We start from the raw sequence: 27,349 nt of genomic DNA on the forward strand, positions 1-27,349 counted from the left end.
CCATAATAATTTCAGCATGAACTCCTGTGTAAAACCGGCCCGTTTTATTTTTAAAAGTACCTATAAATATGAGGATAAGAGTTTAACAAAGCAATTTTCTATACTGAGATCTCTACTAGAACATGAGCTGAAAAGCTCATATTTCATTTACAGTTTCATTTGCCCAGTGGTAGAATTTCTGTTGCATTTTTCCACAGCTCATTATAAAGACCTTTTCCTTATACATTATATAGTTTTTGACAAAGCTCTTTCTATATCAGCACCTATTGATGGCCCAGTTTCCTGTCAAGGACTATCCAAGTTTCTCCTCATCACTGTCCACCCACAATAAAGGGAAGACATGCTGAACAATAAAGAAAGACAAGCAAAGGGGCCATTTTTCATCGTACCCACTCTTCACATACCCTCCCCTTCCTAATAATTAATTGCTATGGCTGTTGGAAGAGAAGACTGGCCATCATGACTTGCAAGGCCCACTGGCAACTGCCAGCAAAAACAGTTGCTGTCAAGGGATCTAGGGAATTCTCTATTTCCTGATATTGTTTGGCTAAATAAAACAACCCACCATGTCTTCCTTAAAAGGAAGTCTGTGACACACAAAAACTCAAAAACTGAACAGCATCACTCCTACAGAAGAGACATATGTTGGAATGCAGTCTACATAAATACCGTATTTATTGTATTTTAAGACGCCACTGATTGTAAGACGTACATTGATTTCAGTATCACCAACAGGAAAAAAGAAGATTTATATATAGAAAAAAGACAAACATTTTTAGAGATGTTTATATGGGAGGAAATTTGCATCTTAGAATTGAAAAAATATAGTATTAAAAACTGACCATTTCACTTCAAGAAGAATTTACTCAAAAACACTTGTCTTTCTTTTAGTGGGAGTATAAATGTGACATTCAGTTGCATATGACCATTTTATACCAGGCATGTTTTTTAACAACTAAAACCTAACTGATTCATTGCTGCATTCCATTTTCCTACATAGAAATCCTCAGGCAATTTAGCATAGCAGCAGCCTCATTAGCAGTAGGAAACTTATTCATTATGCATTTCAAGCGTTATAGCTGTACACAACTTATACTGATCTCTCTCCCTATAGACAACTGTAAAATATGGAATGATCAGTTATTTGTAGTGATGATGACTTCAGGATTGGGTTTTATGTTTTAATAGTTTGTGATATTTACATGTTTTAATTGTGTATTGCATTGATGTATTGCATTTTATGTTGTTGAATATGCGGCATTAAATGTTGCCACTTTGTACGCCACTTTGAGTCCCTCGTTAATGTTAAAGGTAATTTAGATGTCTTTTTGGCCTTATGTTTGTTGATATAAGACAAGATATGAAACAAAAAAAGCCATGCTATCATATAACAGCTATTAGGGACAAGGATAGTAAGCAATATAGGGTTTTTTTTCACTTAGTATAGGCATCACTATAAAAGAAAACTTGAAATATTTGGAACATGAACTCTTTTTTTAACAAAGGACAACAGTTCAAAGCTGATTGTAAAGTTCTGATTTATTATATTCTCAACATTTCAAACAAATTATTCACAGCAAAATAAACTCAAATATCAATATATACTTACTTTGGCAACATTTTTAACTGGTTTTCTCTAAGCTCCAAAATCTGGAGTTTAGTTAATCTGTAAAATAAACATAATAGACTGCTATTAAACGGTAAAACTGAGTATATCTGAAACAAATTAAACTTGCTTATGTTACTATTACAATAATTCAAACATTAGTAGGAGTTAATTTTCAATTATGGGCCATGTAAAAAAATTATTGTGAGCATTTTTATTTCACATGAAATTCTTTGAGTTATAGCTATATTTCCTAGTATTTAGACTGGTTGCTATTTCAGAAATTCAGGGGTTATATTGGACACTGTCTTTCCACCAGCAGAACAGGCAAGATAGAAAACTGGATTCATCTTCTTCCTCCCTGCAATCTTCTCTACCAGATACGTCTTAAATTTGTTCCAGAAAGTTCAAGAACTTTCTGGAGACTAAATCAGGAAAGATTTGAAAGAAAATACCGACTGAATGAGCATAATGTTCCACGTAGCTTCAAATTATTAAGATCTGAAGAGGCCAGTGTAGGAAATTATGAGGCATACAACTACTATTCATGATGGTACAAATCCACAATCACGGCTTCTTATCAATTGGAAAAGCTTGCTAACTTTCTTCTTCTCGCTGCTATGATTTAATTCTATATCACTAATATTAAGCTACTAAACTAGTTTATATTAAATGTGTTAATCATCCTCAAGCAACTTTTTCTATTGCCTAGGTTTGGCAATGTATGCTTTGTCTTCTCCGATGACCTAAATTCAATCCAGTAACTGGGAATAACCCTTGCCAAAGTCTTCTATGTCTTGTTTATAATTACCATTAAACAAATCATTACAGTCATCCTTTTTTGCAAAAAAATATTCAGACTGTAATTCACTAAAGACCTACTTTCTAGCCAGTTAGTTGCCATTTTGTTTTTGCTCTGCAATATAGAAGGTTTTATTGCATAGAGGTGTTTTCAGATTAAGAAATAGGACAGCCAGAAACAGAGTATTATGTAAGAATGTACTGAAACAGTCTCATGAAAGGTGGTTTGATATGTTAAGAGTGGACACATTTTCTCTCCATTTAAAGGCAAGTATAGTTTATGACTGAAAGACAGCAGGAACAATGACCAAAAGGGAAAAAAGAGGACTTATCCCCATTTATATTCTCCAATCATGTGTATTTTACACACCTAGCATAAAGGTAAGACTCAGAACATTGTAAAGACAAGCAATCTTGTTCTTTCTTTATTTTTCTCTCTCTTTCTCTCTAACTTCCGACTGGTCTCTCTTTTCCTGTCTGTTTCCCAAGAGCACAAAAGAAATTGGTCATGCAAAAATGATATGACATCAGAATCACAAGAGATTTTATATTAGGGGTGAGCAATCTACTACCAACAAATGTTAGGACTGCAATCCCCATCATTCATATGCTAGCTAGTCCTTGTCATAAGTCCATGAGTCTTCCTAAGAATTCAAATTGTAAACATAAATCTATCAGCTATTTTTCAGACTTTTCATCAAAACAAATGCCATCTTTCAATGGGACTTAAAACCATACTTTCCCATTCATTGTGAAAAGTGGTACTACTGCATATTGTTGGTAGTTTCTGTACCTATATTCTGTACCTATATTCTGTATAGGGAGGGAGGGACCTTCTAGTTTTCAAACTCATTTGCAAACTTACCTGCCAAAATTGGCGGGTAAAAACTCAAGGAAAGCATCATTTAGGTATAGCTGTGTTAGGTTTAACAACTGGGAAAATCCATCTGGTAGCCTAAAAACAGTTGAATACAGACAAAAAATAGCAAATGCAAGATTAAATGCTTTGTTTGGAAACACACCATATATCCATATTTTATTTTACTGTGTTTATTTAAATAAATGTAGTGAACACAGTGCCTAATACATGGACACAAAGTTATGGCAAATGGCAACAAAGAACTTACTTTGAAATGGGGTTTACACTGGCTTCAACAATTGCCAAAACTTTACAGTTTTTGATATTTTCTGGAAACTCCTGTATGCCTGCAATAGAACATAATGACCATCAGGAAAAAGACCTAAAACAATGTAATGTGAATGCAACTTTATTTTATGTAGACTTAATGATATTATGACAAATTATACAGAATATATATATATATATCTTCCAAATGCAATTAAAATCTTCTTAGCTGCTATAAAATAATTTAGCAAATAAATTTATTACCATGCCCTTTATAATAAAAACAGACTGAAGAATAGTATAAATGTGAATGTTTAGTACAGGTCTGAATTATCATGAGACAAATATATAGGTCTGCACAGAACATATTCCACATTTATGCATGTTTATATAAAATAGATCTTGGTACAAAGGTTTTTTTAAAAAAAAACCAATGCTTAACAATTCAGATGTAATGGCTACTTTAAATCCATACTTTGATTCGCAATCACAGTATGTCCTTCTTCAAACATTCTCCATAGTATATTGTTTCTGCTGCATATGTATGTCTTCAAATGATATGTAAGTGACCCTAAGGGAAATGATAGCACTTTTGTTCTTGACCCAGGATAAATGTGTACAATATTGTACAGTGAAATCAAGATTTGTTCCGTAGAGGTTGTGGATCAATGACTGTGTCAGCAAGAAGAATTCAGGAAACCTCCCTTATCCTACATTACTGAGTACTTTCAAGACATAGTTAAATGCCCCCATATGAAGAGATCTGTAACTGAATTTCAAGAGTTTTTGACTAGAAGCAGCCATAGAATAGAAATATAATGTTGCAGCTACCCTGCTCTTACTCTGTTTGCAAATCGCATTCCTTCACCACCACCTTCCCCCCCCCCCGAACACTCGCCCAAAAAAATATAATAGTAGAAAAATCCCTGTAATCAAGGTTTTGCAAAACACAATCCCATCCTTTTTTTTTAATATTTTTATTGAGTTTTCACCATAATAAACATAAACATAAAAACAGAGAAACAGAAAGTGACATAATCGTACATTAATAACCCACCACCACAGATATAGAACCCCAAAGCACCCAAGAAAAGAAAAAGAAGAAAAATTAAAAACAATAAACGTCCTATTCTACACCCTAGTGTGACTTCCTTTCATCTTACTTTCCTCTAATACATTTTCCATAACCTCCTTTCCTTCTTTTCTTTACTTCCAATATCGCTAGTTGATATATACAAGGAGGATTTTGTACATTTCTTTCCCACTCTCTTATTTAGATTACTTTTAACCATTCTCTCTTTCCGATATATTCTTCCACAGGATTCCAATCTGTTTGTTTCATCCCTTGACCGTTACATTGTCTTAACCAAAATGTTAATTCATCCATATCCTTAATGTCAATAATTTTTTCTATCCAGTCCATTTTTTGAGGGATTTTCTCCTGTTTCCACACTTTGGCTAGTACCATTCTCGCTGCTGTGGTTAAAAAGGTAAATAACTTCTCAGTATTTTTATCTTTAAATATTTCCGGATCAAACATGCCCAGTAGGTACATTTCTGGCCTAAACGGAAATTCCTTTTTTAATATTATTTTGCATTCTTTATGAATCATTTTCCAATATTCATTAATTTTTCCACACGACCACCAAAGATGATAGAAAGTGCCCTCTTGACTTTTACATTTCCAACACTTATTGTCAATCTGTTTATTCATAATGTTCAATTTTTGGGGGGTCATGTACCACCTATGCAGCATCTTCAACCAGTTTTCCTGGAGGTCCGATGCATAGGTGTATTTCAGCCTCTTTGTCCATATAGCTTCCCATTCTTCAAGACGAATTACCCTTCCAATATTTTTGGCCCATCGTATCATGGAATCTTTTATGACTTCTCTTTCTGTTGCCCATTCTAGCAGTTTTTTATATATTTTTGTAATTATCTTTTTCCCCCCTTTCTGTAATTTATCCCAAAAATCTTCTTTGGTTCCAAAACCTTTTTCTTTATCTCGTTTGAATATTTCCTGCACTTGCCTGTAATGCAACCATGAAACATTTTTAAATTTGCTTCTGATTTCTTCCTGTGATTTCAACACATACGTGTCTCCACTCTTAATTAACAAATCGCTATAAGTCGGCCAATGCGTCCAGCCTAGAAGTCGTCTTTGATTTGCTTCTAGGGGCGAGACCCATTGAGGAGTTTTCTCAAAAAAGTAACTTTTATAATGCTCCCAAATTTTCAATAATGCTGACCGAATGAAATGGTTTCCGAAGTTTTTTTCTTTATGTTTTCCTTCATACCAAATGTATGAATGCCATCCTTTTCTTAGATCAAAACCTTCTAATGTTAAAATTTTCACATTAACTAATTTACTCCATTCTAGAGTCCACATTAAAGCTGCTGCTTCGTAATATAATTTCAAATTGGCTAAACCAAATCCTCCCTTTTCCTTCGCCGTGTTCATAATTGTTACATTAATCCTGGGTTTTTTGTTTTTCCAAACAAATTTCATAATATCACTATTCCATTCTTTGAAGTAGTTATTATTCCTTATGATTGGCAGATTTTGAAAAAGATATAACATTCTAGGCAGAATATTCATTTTAACCGCTGCAATTCTCCCCAACATGGATAGGTTCAATTTTTCCCAGTTTGACATTTCTTGTTTAATCTCTTTCCATTTGCTTATATAATTGTTTTCAAGTAATTGGAGATTTCTAGCTGTTACCCAAATCCCCAAGTATTTAATTTTGGGTACTACCTTAATTCCCGCTATCTCTTCTAAATTTTTTTGATTTGCCCGTGTGATGTTCTTCGTGAGTAGCATTGTTTTTGATTTGTTTATTTTTAGGCCTGCTACTTCTCCGTATTCCTCTAATTTATTTATCCACTTTGTAATATTTTCTCTCGGGTTTTCAATTATCCCTATAAGGTCATCGGCAAACGCCCTGATCTTATATTCTTGTTTGTCCAGTTTTATACCCTTCAAAGTAGCGTCCTTTCTAATATCCTTTAACAAGGTTTCCAAGGCAAATATAAATATTAGGGGTGACAGGGGGCATCCCTGTCTTGTTCCTTTCTCAATTTTTATGTCCTCTGTCGAAATTCCATTGATTAATAATTTTGCGTTTTGACCCTCATAGATCGCTTCAATGGCATTTTGGAAGTGGAAACCAATGCCTATCTCTCGGAATAGGAATTTGAAAAAGTCCCAGTTCATATTGTCGAACGCTTTCTCAGCGTCGACAGTCAGTAGAGCCATTTCCTTTTGGTGATGCATTTCGTAGTATTCTAAAACATCTAACACAGTTCTAACGTTGTCCTTTATATTTCTATTTGGAAGGAAACCACTTTGCTCCTCTCCAATCCAGTCTTTTAAAAAATCTTTGAATCTATTGGCTAATATGCTTGTAAAAATTTTATAGTCCGAGTTCAATAATGAGATGGGCCTGTAATTTTTCATTTCTTCCTTTGCGGTTCCTTCCTTATGAATCAGGATAATATCTGCCTCGTTCCATGAATTTGGGATCTCCTGATTTTCCAAGGCATTATTTAATACTTTTTGTAAAGGTATTAAAATTTCTTCTAACATTGTTTTATAAAAGCAAGCAGAATATCCATCAGGTCCCGGAGCCTTATTATTTTTTAGGTTTTGAATAGCTTTTTTAATTTCATCCAATGTGATTGGTTTGTTCAGTTTTTCCCTTTGTTCTTCTGAGATTCGATCTAATTTTTGTTTACTCAAATATTGCATAATTTTCTCCTTATCTATATTCCCCTTAGTATATAGGTCTTGATAAAATTTGGTGAATTCTCTCAGTATCTCTTTTTCGGTAGTTACCGCCTTTTCACCTAGAGTTATTCTATTTATTATTTGAGTTTGTTTCTTTTTTCTTAGTTTTCTTGCCAACCACCTCCCTATCTTATTTGCATTTTCAAAGGCAGATTGTTTAATAAACTTCAATTGCTTTGCCAATTCTTCTATCTCTAAATTATGTTTCTTTTTCTTGAGTAATTCCAACTCTTTAGTGATTTCTCCGTTCTCTGGATCGTTTTTTAGCTCCGTTTCTTTCCTACTAATTCCATCTTTCAAGTCGTTCATTTTCGAATTTTTAATTCTATTTCTTATCGTGTTATGCTGAATAAAGTGCCCCCTCATAACTGCTTTATATGCGTCCCAGACTGTTGTTATCTTAGTATCTTCATTGTTGTTTATTTCAAAATATTCTCTCGATTTCTCCTTATATTTATCTATATCTCCTTGTACTTTTAATAAATTATCATTGAGCTTCCATCTTCTCCTTGGTTTCCTATAGTTGATATTCATTATTATCGGGCCGTGGTCCGAAATGTCTCTTGGAAGAATTTTTATCTTATCTACTTTCAACGTTAGAGATCTTGTAGTCCATACCATATCTATTCTAGACCAGACCGCATGTCTGCTAGAATAGAATGTAAAATCTTTTTCTTGGGGGTTATGTACTCTCCAGGTATCATCTAGGTCAAATTCCGCTTTTAACGTGAGAAAACTCTTAGGTAGACTACTTTGGTTTCCTTTATTATATCTTCCCTGCCGTCTTGTTCTATCATTCTGTGTATCTATTATGCCATTGAAATCTCCCATTATTATCAAATGATCAATTTGTAAATTTAACAGATTTTCTCTTAATATTTTAATGAATTTTGTTTTCGGGCCGTTGGGGGCGTATATATTGCATATTATTTATTTATTTATATTATCAATGCTTCCGTACCTAATGTTATTTTCACTATTACGATTCTGCCATCTTGGTCCCGGTAGACCAATTCTGATTGGAATTGTTCATTAATGTATAAAGCAACCCCTTTTTTCTTTTCTACTGCCGAGGAGTGATAGAGTTTGCCCAATTGTTTTTGTTCTAAATAGGATATATGTTTTTGCGATATATGTGTTTCCTGTAATGCAATAATACTATAATTACCACACTTTAATTGTTTGAATAGCTTTTTCCTTTTATTAGGGGAATTCAATCCATTCACGTTATTAGAAAAACAGTTAATTTGGTACGTAAACTCTGTCATTTCATTCATCTGTTGGTACCACTTCTGATTCTTCTCCTTCTTCCTCATCATCTCCATCTTCGTTAGTCGATTGCATTTCTGCTGTAGCTCCTTTTGGTTCTGGGGACTTTGATCTTTTCCTCTTTGGCTTCTTTCCTCTTTCCGCTGATTTGGGTGTTGTTCTTATTACTTTCTCTTTCTCCAGTCTTTTGTAAAAATCCTTAGCCTTTTCCTCTGATGTAATCCAATATTTTTCTCCCTTATATGTTGTCATGATTCCCTCACTTTTTTCCCACCTAAATCTTATGTTAAGTTTTTTAAGCTCATCTGTCAAGAAAAAGTATTTCTTGCGCTTATTTAGGACCGTTAGGGGATATTCTTTGAGAATCAAGATTTTTGTATCTTTATAAAAAAGTGGTTTTTGCGTATTTTGTCTCAGGATGTCATCTCGGGTCTTTTTTCTCACAAATTTCACAATTATATCCTTAGGAACTTTATGTTTCTTTGCATAACTGGTTTGAATTCTGAATACTCTGTCAATTTCATTGTTCATGTCTTGTTCCGGGCATTCCAGTATTTTTGCTGTTATCTTTATCATTATTTCTCTTATGTCTTCATTTTCAGTTTCCATAACATTTCTAAATCTTAGTTGATATTCCGTCTCATTTTGTTCTAATTTCTCCTGCAGTTTTTCTAGTTTTGCATTTTTATTATCCAATTGTTCCACCTTTTTCTGTATTTTGACTTGAGTTTTTTCAATTTTTACTTTGTCTTTTTTAAGATCATTAATTTCTTTATTCATTTTCCCTAATTCTTCTCTCAGATCTTTTTTAATTTCCGCCATTTCTTCCCGAATCAATTTCTGTTGTTCTTCATGTCTTATTGCTCTCTTTTCAAAATCCTTTTTGCAACACATCCTGTTTTTCAGACAATTTCTGTATTTCTTTTAGAATATCTTTCCATCCCGTCGGTCCCATAGTTCCTGATGTCCCTGCTGTAATTGCTGTACTTGTATCTTCTTGTCCTGAACCCCTTCTCAATAATCCTTTAATATCCTTCGGTTCTGTTTTCTGTTTAGGGGTTGTCATTTTGTGGTTTTATTTATCTTTATTGAGCTTAGCAGACTTTGTTGGTTCTATTAATTACTTCAGATTATTATTCTCACAGTTCCCAACTTGATAATATAGTTATTGTTCTTATTATTCTTAATGTATATTTAATTTAATTAATTTTGTTTGATTATTTGATTATTGAATTTGATCAAATAATTACTTATAAATTAGTTTTAAACACTTTTGGTTCCCCGTTTACTCAGTTAATATTGATTAATTTAATCCTTTTAAATTTATATATATATATAAATCTATATTTAATTTTGTGGTATATCTCTATAAATAATTGTCTGAGTTTCGTAAGTTAGATTTCTTATTACTGTATCTGAGTCTCTTCTTTTTCTTTCTTTATTTCTCCTTCTTCCTCTTCTTTATTGCAATAGTCTGCTGATCTTATGGTATTTAAGTAGTTTTGTCCTTCTTTGGGGAGCGTCTGCTTCTCTTCCGGGTCTGGCGCTCGTCTTTTTCTGCTCCGGGTCCGCCGCCCGTCTTCTTCTCCTCCTGGTCCGCCGCCCGTCTTCTTCTCCTCCTGGTCCGCTGCCCGTCTTCTTCTCTTCCTGGTCCGACGTTTTGTTTTCTTTAATTAATCCGCTAGTAGTTTTCTTGATTTTCGTAGCTCTATTGTTCTATATTCCTTCTACGTAATTCTTCTTCTCACTTCCGCTTCCTTTCACTACTACAATGTCTTCTAGACTTTCGTAGCTCTATGTCTCTTATGTAACTTCCTTCCCTTATCGTCCCGCCTCTTCCTGACTTCTTCCACTCCTCAGTCCTCCGGCTTTATTTACAAGAAGACACTGGCGTAGTCTAAACAACTGGGCGTCTCAAGGTCAGCGTTTACTGTTGTTTTTGCTTCTTTACCCTTTAAGCCGCCATAGCCGCCATTATACCCACAAAGTTCGTTTTCGTTCCTCCTCCTTCGATGCTTCCTTTGGTTAAGCCTTAGAAGTTTAGGAGGGGGGGAACAATCCGAGTTATTTTCAATTTTTCTTCTCTCTCCAATATGTTTCCTCCCCCCTCTTTCCTTACGGGCTTTCTGGGACTCCGCTGTACTTCCCGAGGGTCCCTCAGCCCCCTTTCCTCCCTTCTTCCCTCACCAGAGGCTTTTCCCTCACCAGAGGCTTTTCACCCGCATATCCTGCGGGTCTTTCTTATGGCTTGTCTTATATTTATTTGTTTATTTGTTGTTGTCTTTCCCCCGAATGGGGGTTCTAAGAGCGGAATTTAGGTCCGTAAGAGAAATTATTTTTTTGAGAACTTACGTGTCCTCTATGCCAGCTTGTCCGTCACTTTCTTTAAAGATGCACCTTCACCCTTTAAAATGGGTGCGAAGGCAGTTTGTTGCGGCAGATGCTTGTCCGCCACATCCCGATCTCCAATCCGCTGCCCGACCTCACCTCTCTAGACCCTCTCGTCCCCCTCTCCTTGAGGGTGGGGGGGGGCTTTGGGGCCAAGGAAGGGGTCTACTGGCTTTGCGACTCTTCCCGTCTCGATCCGCGGGTTGAGGAGAGGATTTAATCCTCTCGATCCTTGGTTAGATCGGGTGGCTTGAGGAGAGCTCCTCAAGTCGTGCCTGTCTCCATGTTCACCCACCGGAAGTCCCCACACAATCCCATCCTTGAAAAGCATTAAAAGGTTTGAAAGCCAATGTTCTCCTCTCTTCTTGCTTACTTTCTAAATAAATCAACATACACACCAGATAAAGTGAAAGAGAGAGAAAGTATTACTGGATCCAGAAGATCAAGCAATATAGAAGACATTAGCTGGTCTGAGTCCCTCTGCGGAGGTAGAGCAGATTGGGATATAAAAATTTAAAATATTTTTAAATAATAAATTAATCACTTTGCTATACAACTAAAATCTTCCAAATGCAATGTATATTTTAGCTGAAAATGATAATATTCAGAAATGTAAATACTCAAACAGTTTGGCTAGTTACTACTCCCAGTGTAAAGAATTGAAAATATAAAAAAAAATACTTAAAGGAAGGACAATTATTTTCTGAAGTCAGATAACCTCTTCCAGTCCTCACTGAGTCTACACTGGCGAGTGTCAAGTCAACAAATTAATTCCAGCCTAGCAGCTTCAAAATTCTGTAAGTTTGACAACTTTCATTCTACAGAACAAAATATTATTAAAAGGGTGTCAGAGGGGGTAAAACGAACAGAAAATTGGAGATAGAAACTGCTTTAAACATGTTAATATCTCCACCTCCCCACCTCACTCCAGCTTCATCACATTTTAGAGATAGTTCAAAATTGACACTGTAGCCATACTTTATAAGAATTCACCAAGATGTGAACATTTTGAGTTTTTCAGAACTCTTCACTGGGTTGCTACAAGACGGGAAGCAGGAAAAGAAGAACATGTTATATCTCCCAAACCACTATTGAACAATTTGAAGATGAATAACAGAAGTGTTTGGAACATAAAAGTGTTAGTCTAGCCAGGTGCCAAACATGTTTCAAGAACAACCATAGGCTATAGGAACAAAGACCACACTGCCTTATATCCCAGGATCTTATCCCAGATTATCTCCTCATCCCAGATTATTTGGCAGTGGAGACTCATATAATCTGATTTAAAGCAAATAAACTGGGATCAGATCCTGGGACATAGGGCACTGTAGAAGAGGCCATAGAAGCAAACAAAGGAGGAGGAAGTAATTTCGTGTCTCACTTCAAATTCCAACGCAAACTTCAAGTGAGACAGGGAAGCAAAGTGAGAAAAATTAAATAGTGATTATATAGACAAACCTGAGTTTTACACGGTTTATTAAGCATATGGTTTATTAAGTATACAGTATTTCAAAGCAACTGCTAAGTCAGGGTTTATTTCAAATCCAATCTAAAATGTATTTTGACATGAAATTTTACCAAGAATCTTCAAACTGGATTTTAAGTAATTCTATGATAGGACCATTTTACATTTGAATTGTAAAAAAGTGTACAAATTCTTCAAGTTATGTCAAAAATTATTTTACAGTACAATATAGTGACATCTAGGCAATTATGGAGAAATTGTGTCACTGGGGCCCATTAAACAGATTGTGTACATACATGCTTCTGTGTGCAAATATCCAAAGATATGATAGCAAAGCATAGCGATAATGTTGATGGAGGTCTCTCACACACAACGCAGTATGTGGAAGTGGGATAGGATTTAGAACTGTGCATTTCTAGGTAATTCAAGTAGTTGCCTATACATTTAGGAAAGTCACAATGGAAAACATATTAAAATAATTAAGACGGCAACTATCAGTAATTTCTACCAAATTCCCTAGACATTCTGAAGACTAAACAATATAAAGGAGTAAACACACTCCACATATTGCATGCCAGAATCCACATTAAAATTTTCAAGTCAAAAAGAATAGCAGAACAACACATTAAATGAGGCCAAATCTCAGCTGACAGATTTTTATAGTAAGAAGGAACAAATTATACTATATTTTAGCTGTAATTATTTGGGTAAGGAATCTATGGTACAAGGCCATTGCCAAATAGCTGCTGTCTTTAAGACATCTAACTGAACACATTTCCAATTTATGGCCAACACAAACAATACCTATCACAAAATATTTTAAGAGGCTATCACTGCCTTCCTTTGAGTTTGACAATGTGCAACTTGCCCAACCATGGGTTTTCATGGTTGAATGGGGATTTAAACTCTACTCTCCTATAGCTAAGCCATACATCACTGTAATTTTAAAAGCCCGCACATTTATGATACTTTAATTTGCATATTCACATTCAGACTGCTTGACTGCTCTGTGGAATAGTGGGAACTACATGATAGTACATAATGGGAAAAAGAATCCAAGAATATTAGCTAAGATCCTGGCATGTGGTTACATTGGCAAAATCCTGCTGATTTCAGTAAGTGCATTGTGAACTACTCATGTAATAGGTCACTTTTTCAATGATTTGATTAAAAAACAGTTATACCCCTATCTCCTCATGCCACGAGATTATATCCAAGGGTGTCCATTCAATGCAAAACTGACAGTCAATAAATGTTGCTACCCCTCTTAAAGCACCCCTTATCTCTCCTCAAATGAGGGAAGAAAAGAGGATCCCCATTATACAAACAGCAATTTGCACCAGCAGCACTCAACAAAATTCAGCCTTTCTGAGCTAACAAAAAAATCAAGAATGTAAAGATGCATCAAGAAACAAGAAACTGAAAATCCTAAACAGCTGTCCTATCTTCCTCCCCTAAGGAATTTATTCTGCCATGGGTTAGTGTTCAAAAGTGGAGAGGAAGATCTCATTAAGGAAAGGGACAAGGAAAGAAAGGATAGAGTTAAAAACAGAATACTCTAAACACTCTCCAGCCTTTAATGCCTTTACAAATAAGCAGTGGGAGGGAGCTTGCTCCAATCTTTTTTATCAGGTTGGAAGTGTTTGTCTAATATGGGTTGGTCACTAGCTGTAACTGAAATACAATTAATCAGAAAAGCAATAAAGAAGGAAATGTCAGTGTCCATTTAAAAAGACCTTGAGACGCTTAAAATGGTCTCTGCAATAAATCCCAATTGTATTGTTTTAGGGCTGAATTTTCTCTCCCTGTACCATTCTCAAGCACATTGGATGGTTTGTTGGAGTTTTCTTTCAGGAAAGTTCATCTCTATGACAAACATGCTTAAAACGTAACAGTATCTGAATATGTAAAAAGTACACTTCTTGTCAGTCTGAACTGATTCAGCAACATGTTGTTTCCTAATAGTTTCGAAATGCTTCAGTCTCAAAAAATCAAAGCCATCTTTTCCAGAGCTCAACACCCAGGATATTTCTGCTTAATACTATTCAATCTGAACTGCTACTTTCTTCTTTCTTCTTTAAACTTTAAGTGCAAAGCAGTATAGAAATACAGTACCCAGGCCTCAATGTCCAGTAGTGGCAAAGTTATTGTATTTGAAGTTTAAAACTGTACACTGGGGTCTGAAAGACAGTAGAGTAACCCCTTTTCCCTTCCTTTCTCTCATTCCAAACCTGAGTAGAAACAGAGATACAGGACAGAAGCAACAGTGTTTCTATCATAAACTTAATTTCCTGAAATGCCAGGTGTGGAAATATAACATGATAGTTTTTCCTAACCTAGTTTGCATTCTTATAAATAGCAAGCTGATAATTATTTAAGGTAATTCATGGGACAAAAGATTAACTTGCAATCCACAGATGCAAACATTCAGCAAAACAGCCTTCCCAAAGCATGAAATAGTAGGCATATGGGTAGATTCCAAGAAAGCCATTGCCTTCTCCAAGAAAGTATCGAAAGAAATAGGCTTCAATTGTCTGTTTCCTAACTCAAATTTCACCAAGGTTTGACCCCATAGAAATAAAAGAAACCATGTCTCAGGAAAAGATGCCTTAAGAAGTAAGAAAAACAACATCTTGGAGCCACTGGATATTTTGGAAATACTAGGTACTTGTGGGTTTTTTCGGGCTATATGGCCATGTTCTAGAGGCATTTTCTCCTGACGTTTCGCCTGCATCTATGACAAGCATCCTCAGAGGTAGTGAGGTCTGTTGGAATTAGGAAAATGGGTTTATATATCTGTGGAATGACTGAGGTGGGGCAAAGAGCTCTTCTCTGCTGGAACTAGGTGTGAATGTTTCAACTGACCATCTTCATTAGCATTTGAAGGCCTGGCTGAGCCTGGGGGAATCTTTTGTTGAGAGGTGTTAAGATGTGCCAATATTATTTTGGAAATATTGCTCATTGTTCACATTTACTTTTAACTACAGAAAAGAGTACACAAATGAACTGTCACAAGCATAATCAGGCAAAAGGAAGATTGTTAAAAGGATGAAATTCAAGCTGCAGCTGCTCCAGTTATTCCTTTTCTTTGATTGGCCAGAAGAAGAAGAAGAAGAAGAAGAAGAAGAAGAAGAAGAAGAGGAAGAGGAAGAGGAAGAGGAAGAGGAAGAGGAAGAGGAAGAGGAAGAGGAAGAGGAAGAGGAAGAAGAAGAAGAAGAAGAAGAAGAAGAAGAAGAGGAAGAAGAGGAAGAAGAGGAAGAAGAAGAGGAAGAAGAAGAGGAGGAAGAAGAGGAGGAAGAAGAGGAGGAAGAAGAAGAGGAAGAAGAAGAGGAAGAAGAAGAGGAAGAAGAAGAGGAAGAAGAAGAGGAAGAAGAAGAAGAAGAAGAAGAAGGAGGAGGAGGAGGAGGAGGAGAAGTACTAACCATAGCTGGACCTATTTAACTTCCTAGATCATACAGTATCTGGAACCTCTAGGGCAGGGGGGTTCTCAAACTTTTTAAACAGAGGGCCAGGTCACAGTCCCTCAAACTGTTGGAGGGCTGGATTATAATTTTAAAAAAACATGAACAAATTCCTATGCACACTGCACATATCTTATTTGTAGTTCAAAAACACTTTAAAACAATACAATAATTAAAGTGAAGAACAATTTTAATAAATATAAAGTTACAAGTATTTCAATGGGAAATGTGGGCCTGCTTTTGGCTGATGAGATAGAATTGTTGTTGTCATCATTGTGTGCTTTCAAGTCATTTCAGACTTAGGTTGACCCTGAGCAAGGGCCGGGTAAATGACCTTGGAGGGCCATATCCGGCCCCCGGGCCATAGTCTGAGGACCCCTGCTCTAGGGTATTTATGCCTTTACATTGCTTGAACAAACTGAACAAATTATCTTGACACATAGGATTCTGTCCGAAGTCTGCAAGCATATCTAATATATCTCCATGTCAAATAGACCAGAATCACAGATGATGCTGATTAAACAATGCTGAATTATTCAGATGCACAAGTTGAGCGTCCCTTATCTGGAAATCTGAATTACTCCAAAGGCGGCTGCTATGCTCTTGCTCCATTCATTCCCAGATGGAAACAAGACAAGGCTGGAGAGAGATGTGAGGATATGTGAAATGGTAGGTGGTGTGTATTTCTGACAAGCACTGTGTTTGGATTTCCATCACTTCACAGTTATAGTAGGTTCTTGATATCTGCTGGGGTTAGTTTACAGAGCTCCTTTGATTATTTTAAAAAATATTTCCAAGCCATGGATGGTTGACTCCATGGATACAGAATTTTTGGAAACAGGGGGCCAGCTGTATTTCAAAACCTGAAAAAAAATCTGAAATTCAAAACATTTCTGGTCCCAAATGTTTCAGATACATTATATTAAACCTGTATCAGAATTTATTTTCCATTCACTTTTATTACTATTTAATTATTTTTCTCCACCAACCTCAGATATTTGGCAAACACTCTGAAAAAAGCTGAGTTCCCTGCCAATTTCCCCTAAACCAATAGGCATTTTGGAAGGAGGGATGTGTACTCCTTGCCAGATTGCCCTGGGTCATTATGAAGCTTTGTATAGCTAGCATAAAACAATCTGAAGCTAAATTTTTTGCTCGCAGTGTACATTTTCCTTTTTCCCTAAAATGCATCTCAAAAATATATGTTTGCCCAAAAAAGCAGATCTTTCTCTTACCACTTCATTTTATCAGCATTTGAAATAGAAAACAATAACTGACATGTTTAGTTCAATGCCATCTATGATTGCCTACATATTCAGAAATTTCTGAACAATAAACTGGTAACATATCAAGAAGATACTAAACCTTTACAGCAAGCCTGCACAACTTCTGAGGAGTAAGGGGCCAACATATGATAGGCTAAGCTTCTTGGGGCCAAAAATATGTTTTTAGCACCTCACTTTCCAACAAGGGTATACTTAATAACTAATTAGGATTATTGTTGTTGTTGTGTGCTTTCAAGTCGTTTTAGACTTATGGCGACCCTATCAAGAGTTTTCTTGTCAAGATTTATTTAGAAGAGACTGGCCTTTGTTTTCCTCTGAGGCGGAGTGAATGTTACTTCCCTAACATCACCCAGTAGGATCAGAGCCATAGTTGAGGTTCAAACCACTACACCTTGCTTTCTGAATTCCTTTCTGCATTTTCCTAAATACCTTTCTTTCTCTTTTTTACTTTCTTCTTTCCCTTTTTATACCTTTCTTTCTTACTTTTCTTCCTTCCTTATTCCTTACTTCAATTTTTCCTACTTCTCTTGTTAAATTTCTGTCTTTCTTTCCTTTTCCTTCCTCCCCTTTATCATCTTTCTTTTTGTCCCTTCCTTCCTCCTTCCATCTCTTTTTCCTACTTTATTTATTTTTATAGTCAACATAGCTTCTACTGAATGTTATTAACCGGATAGGAACAAAATTAATATAATGCATTCTACCCTAAGGCACCAGACCTTGAAAACTAAGCAGGGTAAACCTTGATTAATACTTTAATGGGAGACAGCCTACAAATACTAGGAGCTGTGGGTTATGTTTCAGAAGAAGAGACTGAAAAAAAGCACCTCTGAGTATTCCTTGCCTTAAAAAATTCTTATGAAATTCATGGGTTTGCCAAACATTGACAGTTAAAGTATGTGTGCATGTGCACACACACACTTAATAATCCGTTTTGAATTCAAAGAAGATGGCTGACAGTTACATAACATTTAAAGCAATATTTCTGATCAAGATTAGAACCCTTGATTACTGGAAATGGAAATGACACTGATGCACTTATCTAGGCTTATATTTTTAGGAAGCAACCACATACACATTTTACCTTTTTTCTTGGTCTTTTATGGGTAGAAGCTTGAAATATCCAGATTGCCAATATTTTATTTGGGTTCTGCATACTTTAAAGGTCAATTTATTGACTGTGCCATATTGTGATCTTTATGTTCTACCTTAATTATTCTATACATATTCCAAGAAGGGAGACTAAAACATGTTTTACTGTCTAAATGAAAATCATTTAAATAATCATAGTTCAAATAAATAGCCAGCGGGATGATGGGGAAAGGTTAGATAAAAGGAGTATGCACTGAACAAAAAGCAGGTCAATCTTTGATCAACTTTATTTTGTACTGCACTAACATAAAGGGAAAAAGTCATCTTTAATGTAACAGCAGTTTGCCAAATGATATTTGTTTATAGGGCTTCTGCTTACTGTGACATTTTGAAATAAAGTTAAACATTTCAGACAACAAAGAGAAAGACCATCACACAAACAGTGCAGGAAGACCACTAGAGAGGAAACAATAACCAATTATACAAGTGTGATTCCTCAAGTAGACCATACTTAAAAAATCCTCATAGGCACCCCACCACACAAAACAGTTCAATGAGAAATAAACAAAGGATAACTATAACAGTGTAGTTGAAGTTATGAAAAGCACTCCATACAGTGACATTTTGTTCACCTCACAGGCATTTTTAAATGAAACTCACTGAATTGAGTCTGGTTACAGAATCAATGAGATTTTGAAACACACTGGTATGTGATGCATTCCCCATACAAGAGGCCATTTGTTGATGCAAGAAGCTACTCAGTGGCTCTAGCTACCATACAGCTATGGTTGGTTATAGGTTTATCTTCTCTACAGAAAAGAATCAGAGGAAAACCGACAAATGCCTAAAGAAAGATTATCTCTAGACAATTCAGACAATGACCATATAGTTTTGCTGGAGGACCTAGAAACTGCTATAGAGAACATATCAATTAAATCCACAAACAATCAAGTGCACAAAAGTTAAATCTGGAAATGTGAAAGGCCAACTGCAGTTCGTTAATCTAGACAGATATAACATTTGACTGTAGGAAAAAAACCAACAACTTACCATTCTTGCTGACATCCAGTTCCCTGAGGTTAATGAGATTTGCTATGGATGCAGGCAATGTTGTTAGATCATTGTCCGGCAAACTCAACTTGTGCAGAGACTGACAATTAAAAAGTTGCTATTGGAACAAAAGCAATAGATATCTATTATGAACACATTAATAAATTTGTCACATTCAAAAAGCCAAATAAAATATAATAAATAACTGCCTAACACATGCCTATTAATCAGTAAAACAATCTGAATGTTTATCAATATCAAGTTTTGCCAAAAATCCTCAGATTCTTTTTGAAACATAGGTATTACCAAAGGTTCTAGTTCACTCACAGTTCTAGTTTTAGCTTATACAGAAATAAATAAAAATACGCTATACATAGAGTCGTTTAAATATATCATGCCTTTGCAATCTTAGAAAGTTTTCAGATAAAAGTTTTTAGTCTGCATGCATTAAACACAGTACCCAGGCTGTCACAGTGAAGTGTGTCCTGTGTTGTAAAGAGAGGAATAGGAAAAGGTATATTTAGGAACATGACTGGGATTCATGCAGCAAAGAAATGTTGCTTATCTTTAGCTGTGTTTTTTTCAGTGGCAGTCTGTGCCTGAAACATACCTTTGGAAGCTCTTCAATTTGATTAGCATCGAGATAGAGTTCTTCCAATGTTTTTTCAAAAGTAAAAATCTCCTTAGGCACCTGCTCTAGGCTGCAGTGAGAATAATCAAGTGCAGTGACAGTTTCCTCTTCGCCACGCAAACAGCGGCATGGCACCAACCTCACAAACAAGTTCCGCTTTGTTGTCATTTTCAGGCACTGTTACAAAATAAGAGAAAAACAGCTTGTTAAAAATAGTAACACACTCAGGAAGTTGCACAAAATATCTGTGCCATTCCCCTAGCAAGCATGAGAAATATATTCAAATAACATAAAAGCTGTAAATGTTCGCCATAATACAATGCATATTCTGATCCTGTTCATATTTTTCCAACTATTCCTGACCAAAATAGGTTTTTCATGAACCTGATGAACTCACTCAACAGAAATAGGAGCCAACCAGCAAGCTATGATTTTACTTAAGATGGAAACAACATGCATGTTAAGAGGATAAATATCTGACAACTCAGTTTGCATGTACACACCTTGGCTTATTAAAGAGAAAAAAGTTAGGGTTGTGCCTAGGCACTCCATTCTTCCTCTCTTTAGACAAACTACAATTCAACATTTGTTAAGTCAATGATCCACATCTTCCCATTATGGGCAATCTGTGATGCAACGGTTATTAGGATCAAAACAAAGGAAGATTTGATCTTTTATTTATCAAATAAACACTATGCTTCGATTTAAGATTCCAATTTTCTAGTATACTGCTAACTCTAAGTGTTAATTAATTGGGTATCACAAAATCTATGCTTAATTCATGTAGTTTGTATTGAACACGTAAAAGGGAGGAAGAAATTACAGAAAAAGAACAGATACACCCATGGATAGGTCAGAGCAGTAAGCCAAGTTACATATATACAAACCAGACTGTAAAGTTTTCATAATAAAACTTCTCAATTGGATAGGAGACATCTTTTGTGGCTCTGTTACATAAAAGTTTTGTTTTAGGGTAGGTTGAACAGTAAGTTAATTTAGTTAATGACAAAACTTGGAAGATTTTCCACTTTTCATGATTTCTGAATACATGCCATCAACACAGAAAATCATGAGATTTCAAGAGTCTGTGGATCCATAGTAGCCAATTTTTGTTGCCTCACAGCACAGAAAAGTAGTGAATGCTTCAAACACAAAACATTGGAGAAGTGACCCAAAGTCACATAAGAATATGTGATACTTCATACCAATGAAAGTCTAGAATTAAAACTGCATGTAATAACTTTTGGGCAGCATTCCTAGAATTATCACAAACTTAACCTCCTTTACTTGTGTTTATAGCTCGGCTCTCCTCCAGCCCTTTTCTCTGTTATGTTTGCTGATTGATAACCTTGAGGTAATGGTTAGGGTAATAGGTTACCAGGTTGAGGGAGGATAACCCAAAGCTTATTTTGAAAACAAAGCACTATTAACACTTGATTTGAAACATAGAATATCTAAATTAACAATTTTTTTCAATGCCTACTGATTATTTATAGATGCATATGCATAAAACTAATCTTAACATTTTAAATGGCATCTAAAACTATTCTAATTATTCCAGTGAAAAAGAAATAAATAGAACTCGGCGATTGAAACTCAACTTCTTAAACATTGTAGTGAGTTAAATAGTCAATACTTACCACTGGGATATGTTTTTGTCCCTGCTACTTCTTCCCTGAGCTTTCAAAGCCAACATTCTATGAAAAAGAGAATAATAACCTTCATCAAAAATCAAGGAGGTAAAACATTTTTGTACATTAAAGTATTTATTTTTTAACAAAAACAATTTCACAGGATCATTAGACCAGTAGTTCTCAACCTGTAGGTCCCCAGGTATTTTGGCCTACAACTACCATAAATCCCAGCCAGTTTACCAGCTGTTAGGATTTCTGAGAGTTGAAGGCCAAAACATCTGGATACCTACAGGTTGAGAACCACTGTTTTAGATGGTACTATGCTTTCCGATTCACTTTAGTAATGAACAGTATCTGAAAAATATAGTTCAACATCTTAGGAAGTTACTGATTTTGAATCTACATATAGCCCTTTATCTAATTATTTGAGTACAATGTAGTCTCTAATTTACAATGACAATATTTCATAAAATTCTGAAAACACCAGTTTAAAATACAAAACAATGAAATAAAATGAAATCAATGGAGTGTGAATTATGATTCAATGATACATGTATCAACATAATTAAATCTGTATTGTAGTCCTCCTACTGAATTTGAAAAAGGCATGTTGCATATACAAAAGAAAATCAGTTTATAATATCCAGAATTATAATTTATTCCTGACTCCAATGATAATAAATGACTCTCTTTTTAAATAAAAAATACACATCAAAATCTTTACTAGTAGACTTAAAAGTGTTATTTATCACAGAGACATGAATATGTATTCAAAAGGCCAACACCTACCTACATTTTGGAACACTGCATGAAGTAGATTTACTAACTAAAAACAGCCTGCAGTTATAAGGACCAGGCATGTGGATGTTTTGCAAGCCAGCCAAAGCAATATCTATTCCATGTGAAATGAATGTATTCAAAAATATGTGATGTAACAATACTGCTGAAATACCACCACAATCAGTACAATGCATACCATAAATCCCTTTGTCACATACCATATTTCTTCAATTTTAAGATACCATAAATTGTTAGATGCACCCTAATTTCAGTACCAACAACAAACATGGATAAGATACATATGTGATTCTAAGATGCACCCCATTTTTAGAGATGTTTATATATTATAGAGGAAAAAAGTGAGCCTTAGAATTCAGGAAATACGTGCTATATAGACCAGAAAATATCTGCTATGTAGACCAGAATGATAGTTGCTAGTTTTACATTACTACAGCTAGGACATAACGCATCTATCCAAGCCTGCTGTGAATATAAACAAAACTATAACAATACAATCAAATAAATGGTATCTAGGTATTTTAATCTGTTGATAGTTTTATAAGTGCTAGAAGCACTAGATTTTAGATAGCTTTAGAGTTAATAAACTCTAATTTACCAAGCAAAGTTACCATTTTAACAAACACACTTTCTTAATGCTCTCAAAGAAGCAGTAGGGTTCTTAATTATTACTTTGCGATACTTCCATAGTGTTGGCACAAAACTTCATCATGCAAGGTAAAATATCTCAGATGCAGAGAGATCCTGAAACAATATAAGAAACCCACATTCTATCATATCAAGGTAAGTAAATGTGTGTGTGTGTGTGTGTGTGTTTGCATGGATGTTCACACCCAAGTTTTATGAGGAACACCTCTGTGATTAAGTGCTGACATAATGTTGCCAAGACCACTCCATGTTAACAGATTTGCAGCCTGATTTTAGATGAACTGCTGTCTTCAAACAATTTTCAAAACCAGCTTTATATATAACATATCATTGTAATCTATACCAGAAATTGATAGAGTATGGATAACCGATGCCACCCATGCTTCCCTAATGCCGGTTCCATTGGGTTACTATGTCTATACATACTCATGCCAAATAAAATGTGTCATCTTTAGGGTGCTACAAGACACTTTTGGTTTTGCTGCAATAAACTAAGAAGTTGGGACCAAAGCACTGTCAAAAATCAGAAATCTATCAAAATGCAGAACCCAGTCTTTTCCATTTTTTATTTTTTTTTGGCTGTAAGTATGAAATTAAGAGGAAAAGCTGCATGTGATCGCACAAGTGCACGGAAGGTCATGGAAACATGATAAAATAGACAGAAGGAGTGGGCCACACATTGAATGTATGGGCCCTGAACTGATTATAACTGAAAAACACGCTCCTTCAGAAGACATTTAACACACATGCACACACAAATTAGGCTGAACACCAGTGAGTAAATAAACACCACAAACAACACTCTCTCTTTCATAGGTGTCAATAAATTGTCCCTCGTGCAATCCACACTGCTTACAAGCACCAACTCAGACCAACCACTATTTATCTTGTTTTACGAAAAAGGCAGAGCTGAATGTTATTCTCATAATGATGCACTCCAGTTCAAAATGGCCTAATGGTTTCACACTGTTTTAAGATGCTCATTATTGCCATCTGGGGCTTTAAAGGTTTGGGACTGTCTTCATTGTGGAGCTGCTACATCACGCTGCTGTTATTGTTGCCTTCAGACACATGACTGGCAAGGCAGCTCTTTTAGTGGTACCTTGTATGCAACAGTGCAAAAATAATTTTCTTATTTAACTATATTCCACTGACACCTGAAGATACCAAACATACTCATGTTAAGTTGAATCCAAGTGGAATACAATAATTGAACTGAGAATCCAAGCAGAAACAATATCACTGAAAAGCACAGTGATATCCCTCAACACAGACTTGAGGACATAATCAATTATACTAAAAGTTAAAATAGATTCCTTTTCAATAGATTTATTTGTATCAGCATTTTTATTTCGCCCTATATCCAAGATCCTCAACAAAGATATTGTTTGTTATAGTCTACTAAGAGAGAGAGAGAGATATTTCAGTCTCGTCAGCAGCAGAAAAGCTCAATAGTAAGATTAATGACTAATTCCATTACAAACAGAGGATTTGTTGTAATACTATTAAGGGATCAAAATGAGACAGCTTGATAATGTGACAGATAAAATAATTCCACATACATTAATGTGATTTCACAAACATGGACCATGTGGTGCCTCTTCTTAATTTTTTGATATGTTAATACGGAGAAAGCTAGGAAATATTTTGAGAGTGACACTGGCCTAATGGAAGGACTAAACCTCTGTCAGGACCACACAACTTCAGGTTCTAGTTGGAGGTACATAGGACTGAATGCTCTCCATGTTGCTACATATATAATAAGTAACGATCCACAGACAGAGTACTTCTTGCTAATATTTGAGTTGCTCCATGGCTCCTCAATCTGCACTAATACAATCCAGAGGCAGATGTACTTCCTTGATTAAAATCAATCAATATTGTCCTAATATCATCATTAGACTAACAAAAAATCCAATGACTGTTTTTAAAAATGAGGCGAAAAGGGAGTGACGTAGACCACAACTTGTCTTCAAAGAGCAGGAGAGGAAAGGTATGTGGACTAGCAAATTAAGCTCAACAGATCATATCTCTAATGACAATAAGATAATTTGTTAAAGGGGACAGTAATCCTTTAAAATACTTTATTTGAATAGATAGCCTATAACATTATTCTACTGTAGCCCAACCTATACTGTCACTTTCAATTATATGAAATATACTATCTTTACATTCAATAAAAGTTATATAATGTAATTATCAAGCACACCTTTTAAACAGAATGTCTACAATGAATTAAAACAACAGATCTTCAGATGTTAATTTGACATTCAACAGATTAAACAAATACTTTCAGAAAAGCAGTATCACCTATAAAATCAACAATAGAAATATCTGTTCCCATCAATATATTTAAAAAACACAAGATGGCATCTTATTTAGGACTAAAAATTGTAAGTACAAAAGCTGACTATTTTTAAATGATTCATTTTCTCAACCTTCAGGAAACACAGATCTTTTCTGAAAGAGGCTGACTATGCCCCTTTCTACACTGCCATATAATCCAGATTATCAAAACAGATAATCCACATTATCTGCTTTAAACTGGATTATGTGAGTCTACACGGCCATATAATCCAATTCAAAGCAAAAAACCTGGATTTTATATGGCAGTGTAGAAGGCACCTATGACTAAAAAAGAAACCATTATAAGAACAGAAAGGTCCCCTGATGCAAAGTAAGGATAAAGTGTATTTCTAGTAAAGATTAAAATTATATATGTACTTCTAGTAAAGATTAAAATTACATCGAATTGCCCCTACTAGTGAGTTAAGTTGTTCTTTAAATCATTAAAATGTGAGCTCTTTAAAGAAGCAATTTAAATAATGTTTTAAATAAAATCCACCTTGATTCATGTAACACTTTTAAAAAAAAATTATCAATCGTTCAGACTCCTAGAGTGGCTGCCGTTCCAAAAATGTTTAAGTAGGCTTCCTGTAAACGACAGCTGTTAACATAAAATATGCAGGCATGTCATAATTTTTAGATATAACAATGCAATTTAAGAGGCAGAAACATTATTCTGATAAAAGACTAAGGTTTGTATAAAAACTTCCAAAATTCAATTTTAATATCTACAACACTCTGTAAACAAAACAAAAAAACTCAACCTCTGAATAATGCTCTCTAGTACAACACAGATTTAAATGATATGTTAAAACACACTCAACACTTTATGTAGGATTTATTTTATTGGAATACCACTCAACTTCAGGAATAATTCCATCAATGTTGCATCTGAAAAATCCTGCAAATCTCTTGGGAAGACAGGCAGACAAATGTCAGCATTCTGGAAGAAGCAAAGACCACCAGCACTGAAGCAATGAACCTCCTCCATCAACTTCGCTGTACTGGCCATGTTGTCTGAATGCCCAATCACCATCTTCCAAAGCAGTTACTCTACTCTCTACTCAAGAATGGAAAACAGAACATTGGTGGACAGGAACAGTGATTTAAAGATGGGCTTAAAGCTAACCTTTAAAACTGTGGCATAGACACTGAGAACGGGGAAGCCTTGGCCCTCACGCTGAGGAAAATCTGATTCTGTAGATCTAATTGATCTACAGCCAATGACAAATATACTTATATCTACTATATATTTTCTACTGAAAATATAGCATCCTACAATATAGTCCATCTCACACCTCAGATGTGTATAGAATCAAGTGCAAGACTCAATATATTGTACTTCAAACTTCTAAAACTATTATGCTTAATTTAGTCACTTAAACAATCTGTTCCTCAGCTTTCATGTGGATCACAGTACCCTTTCTAATTGCTTCCATTTGTATCTATTTCTAGAATGAGTTAACCAGTGTACCATTGTATAGCTATTTCGTCTCTCACATTTTATGCCATACAGAATGAATCAGACTATCGGGTGGGAGGATGACCAAGTGGTCTCATCCATTCCCATGGGTATCATGTTGCTGTGACATTGTTCCAGCGCCCATCTGTTCTGCGCATCACGTGGTTTGCAAAACGATGTTTGAGTTGGGCAACATGGCATAGAGGATCTTACATTTTTAATATTTTTCAAACATCCTCATAGTATAGTTCATGTTTTCTCTACATACAGAGAAACATCCCAATGAGCTGTCTTGTGAGAGAGGCATGCACAACCCGTAGTTGTTTCGAGAGAGCCTTTATCGTAGTAGTAATTTTATTGAGTAGCCCTGCTTAGGCCATATCACAATATCAAGCAAAACAACAAGGCTTCATAAGACTTGATTGCACTCTATGTAGTAAGTTGAAATAAGACACTTATAACAATACAGTAAATAAATATGATAAGCTATGATAAAATT

At 35.3% G+C, this 27,349-nt stretch overlaps 1 protein-coding gene across 3 annotated transcripts in view; it reads right to left on the bottom strand.

Annotated features, from left to right (window-relative positions):
* Positions 1-27,349, bottom strand: part of ERBIN (erbb2 interacting protein) — a 96,680-nt gene that overhangs the window by 39,380 nt on the left and 29,951 nt on the right. For all 3 annotated transcript variants that reach the window (XM_060761574.2, XM_060761572.2, XM_060761573.2), the window contains exons 2-7: positions 21,603-21,659; positions 19,942-20,139; positions 19,332-19,449; positions 3,535-3,613; positions 3,273-3,362; positions 1,610-1,666 (exon numbers count right to left, since the gene is read on the bottom strand). In XM_060761574.2, coding sequence (XP_060617557.2) covers positions 1,610-1,666; positions 3,273-3,362; positions 3,535-3,613; positions 19,332-19,449; positions 19,942-20,130 — 533 coding nt within the window. In that variant the 5' untranslated portion in view covers positions 20,131-20,139; positions 21,603-21,659. The remainder of the gene's footprint in view (positions 1-1,609; positions 1,667-3,272; positions 3,363-3,534; positions 3,614-19,331; positions 19,450-19,941; positions 20,140-21,602; positions 21,660-27,349) is intronic.

The sequence above is a fragment of the Anolis sagrei genome, chromosome 2 (genome assembly GCF_037176765.1).
Source record: "Anolis sagrei isolate rAnoSag1 chromosome 2, rAnoSag1.mat, whole genome shotgun sequence".
NCBI classification, from domain to species: Eukaryota; Metazoa; Chordata; class Lepidosauria; order Squamata; family Dactyloidae; genus Anolis; species Anolis sagrei.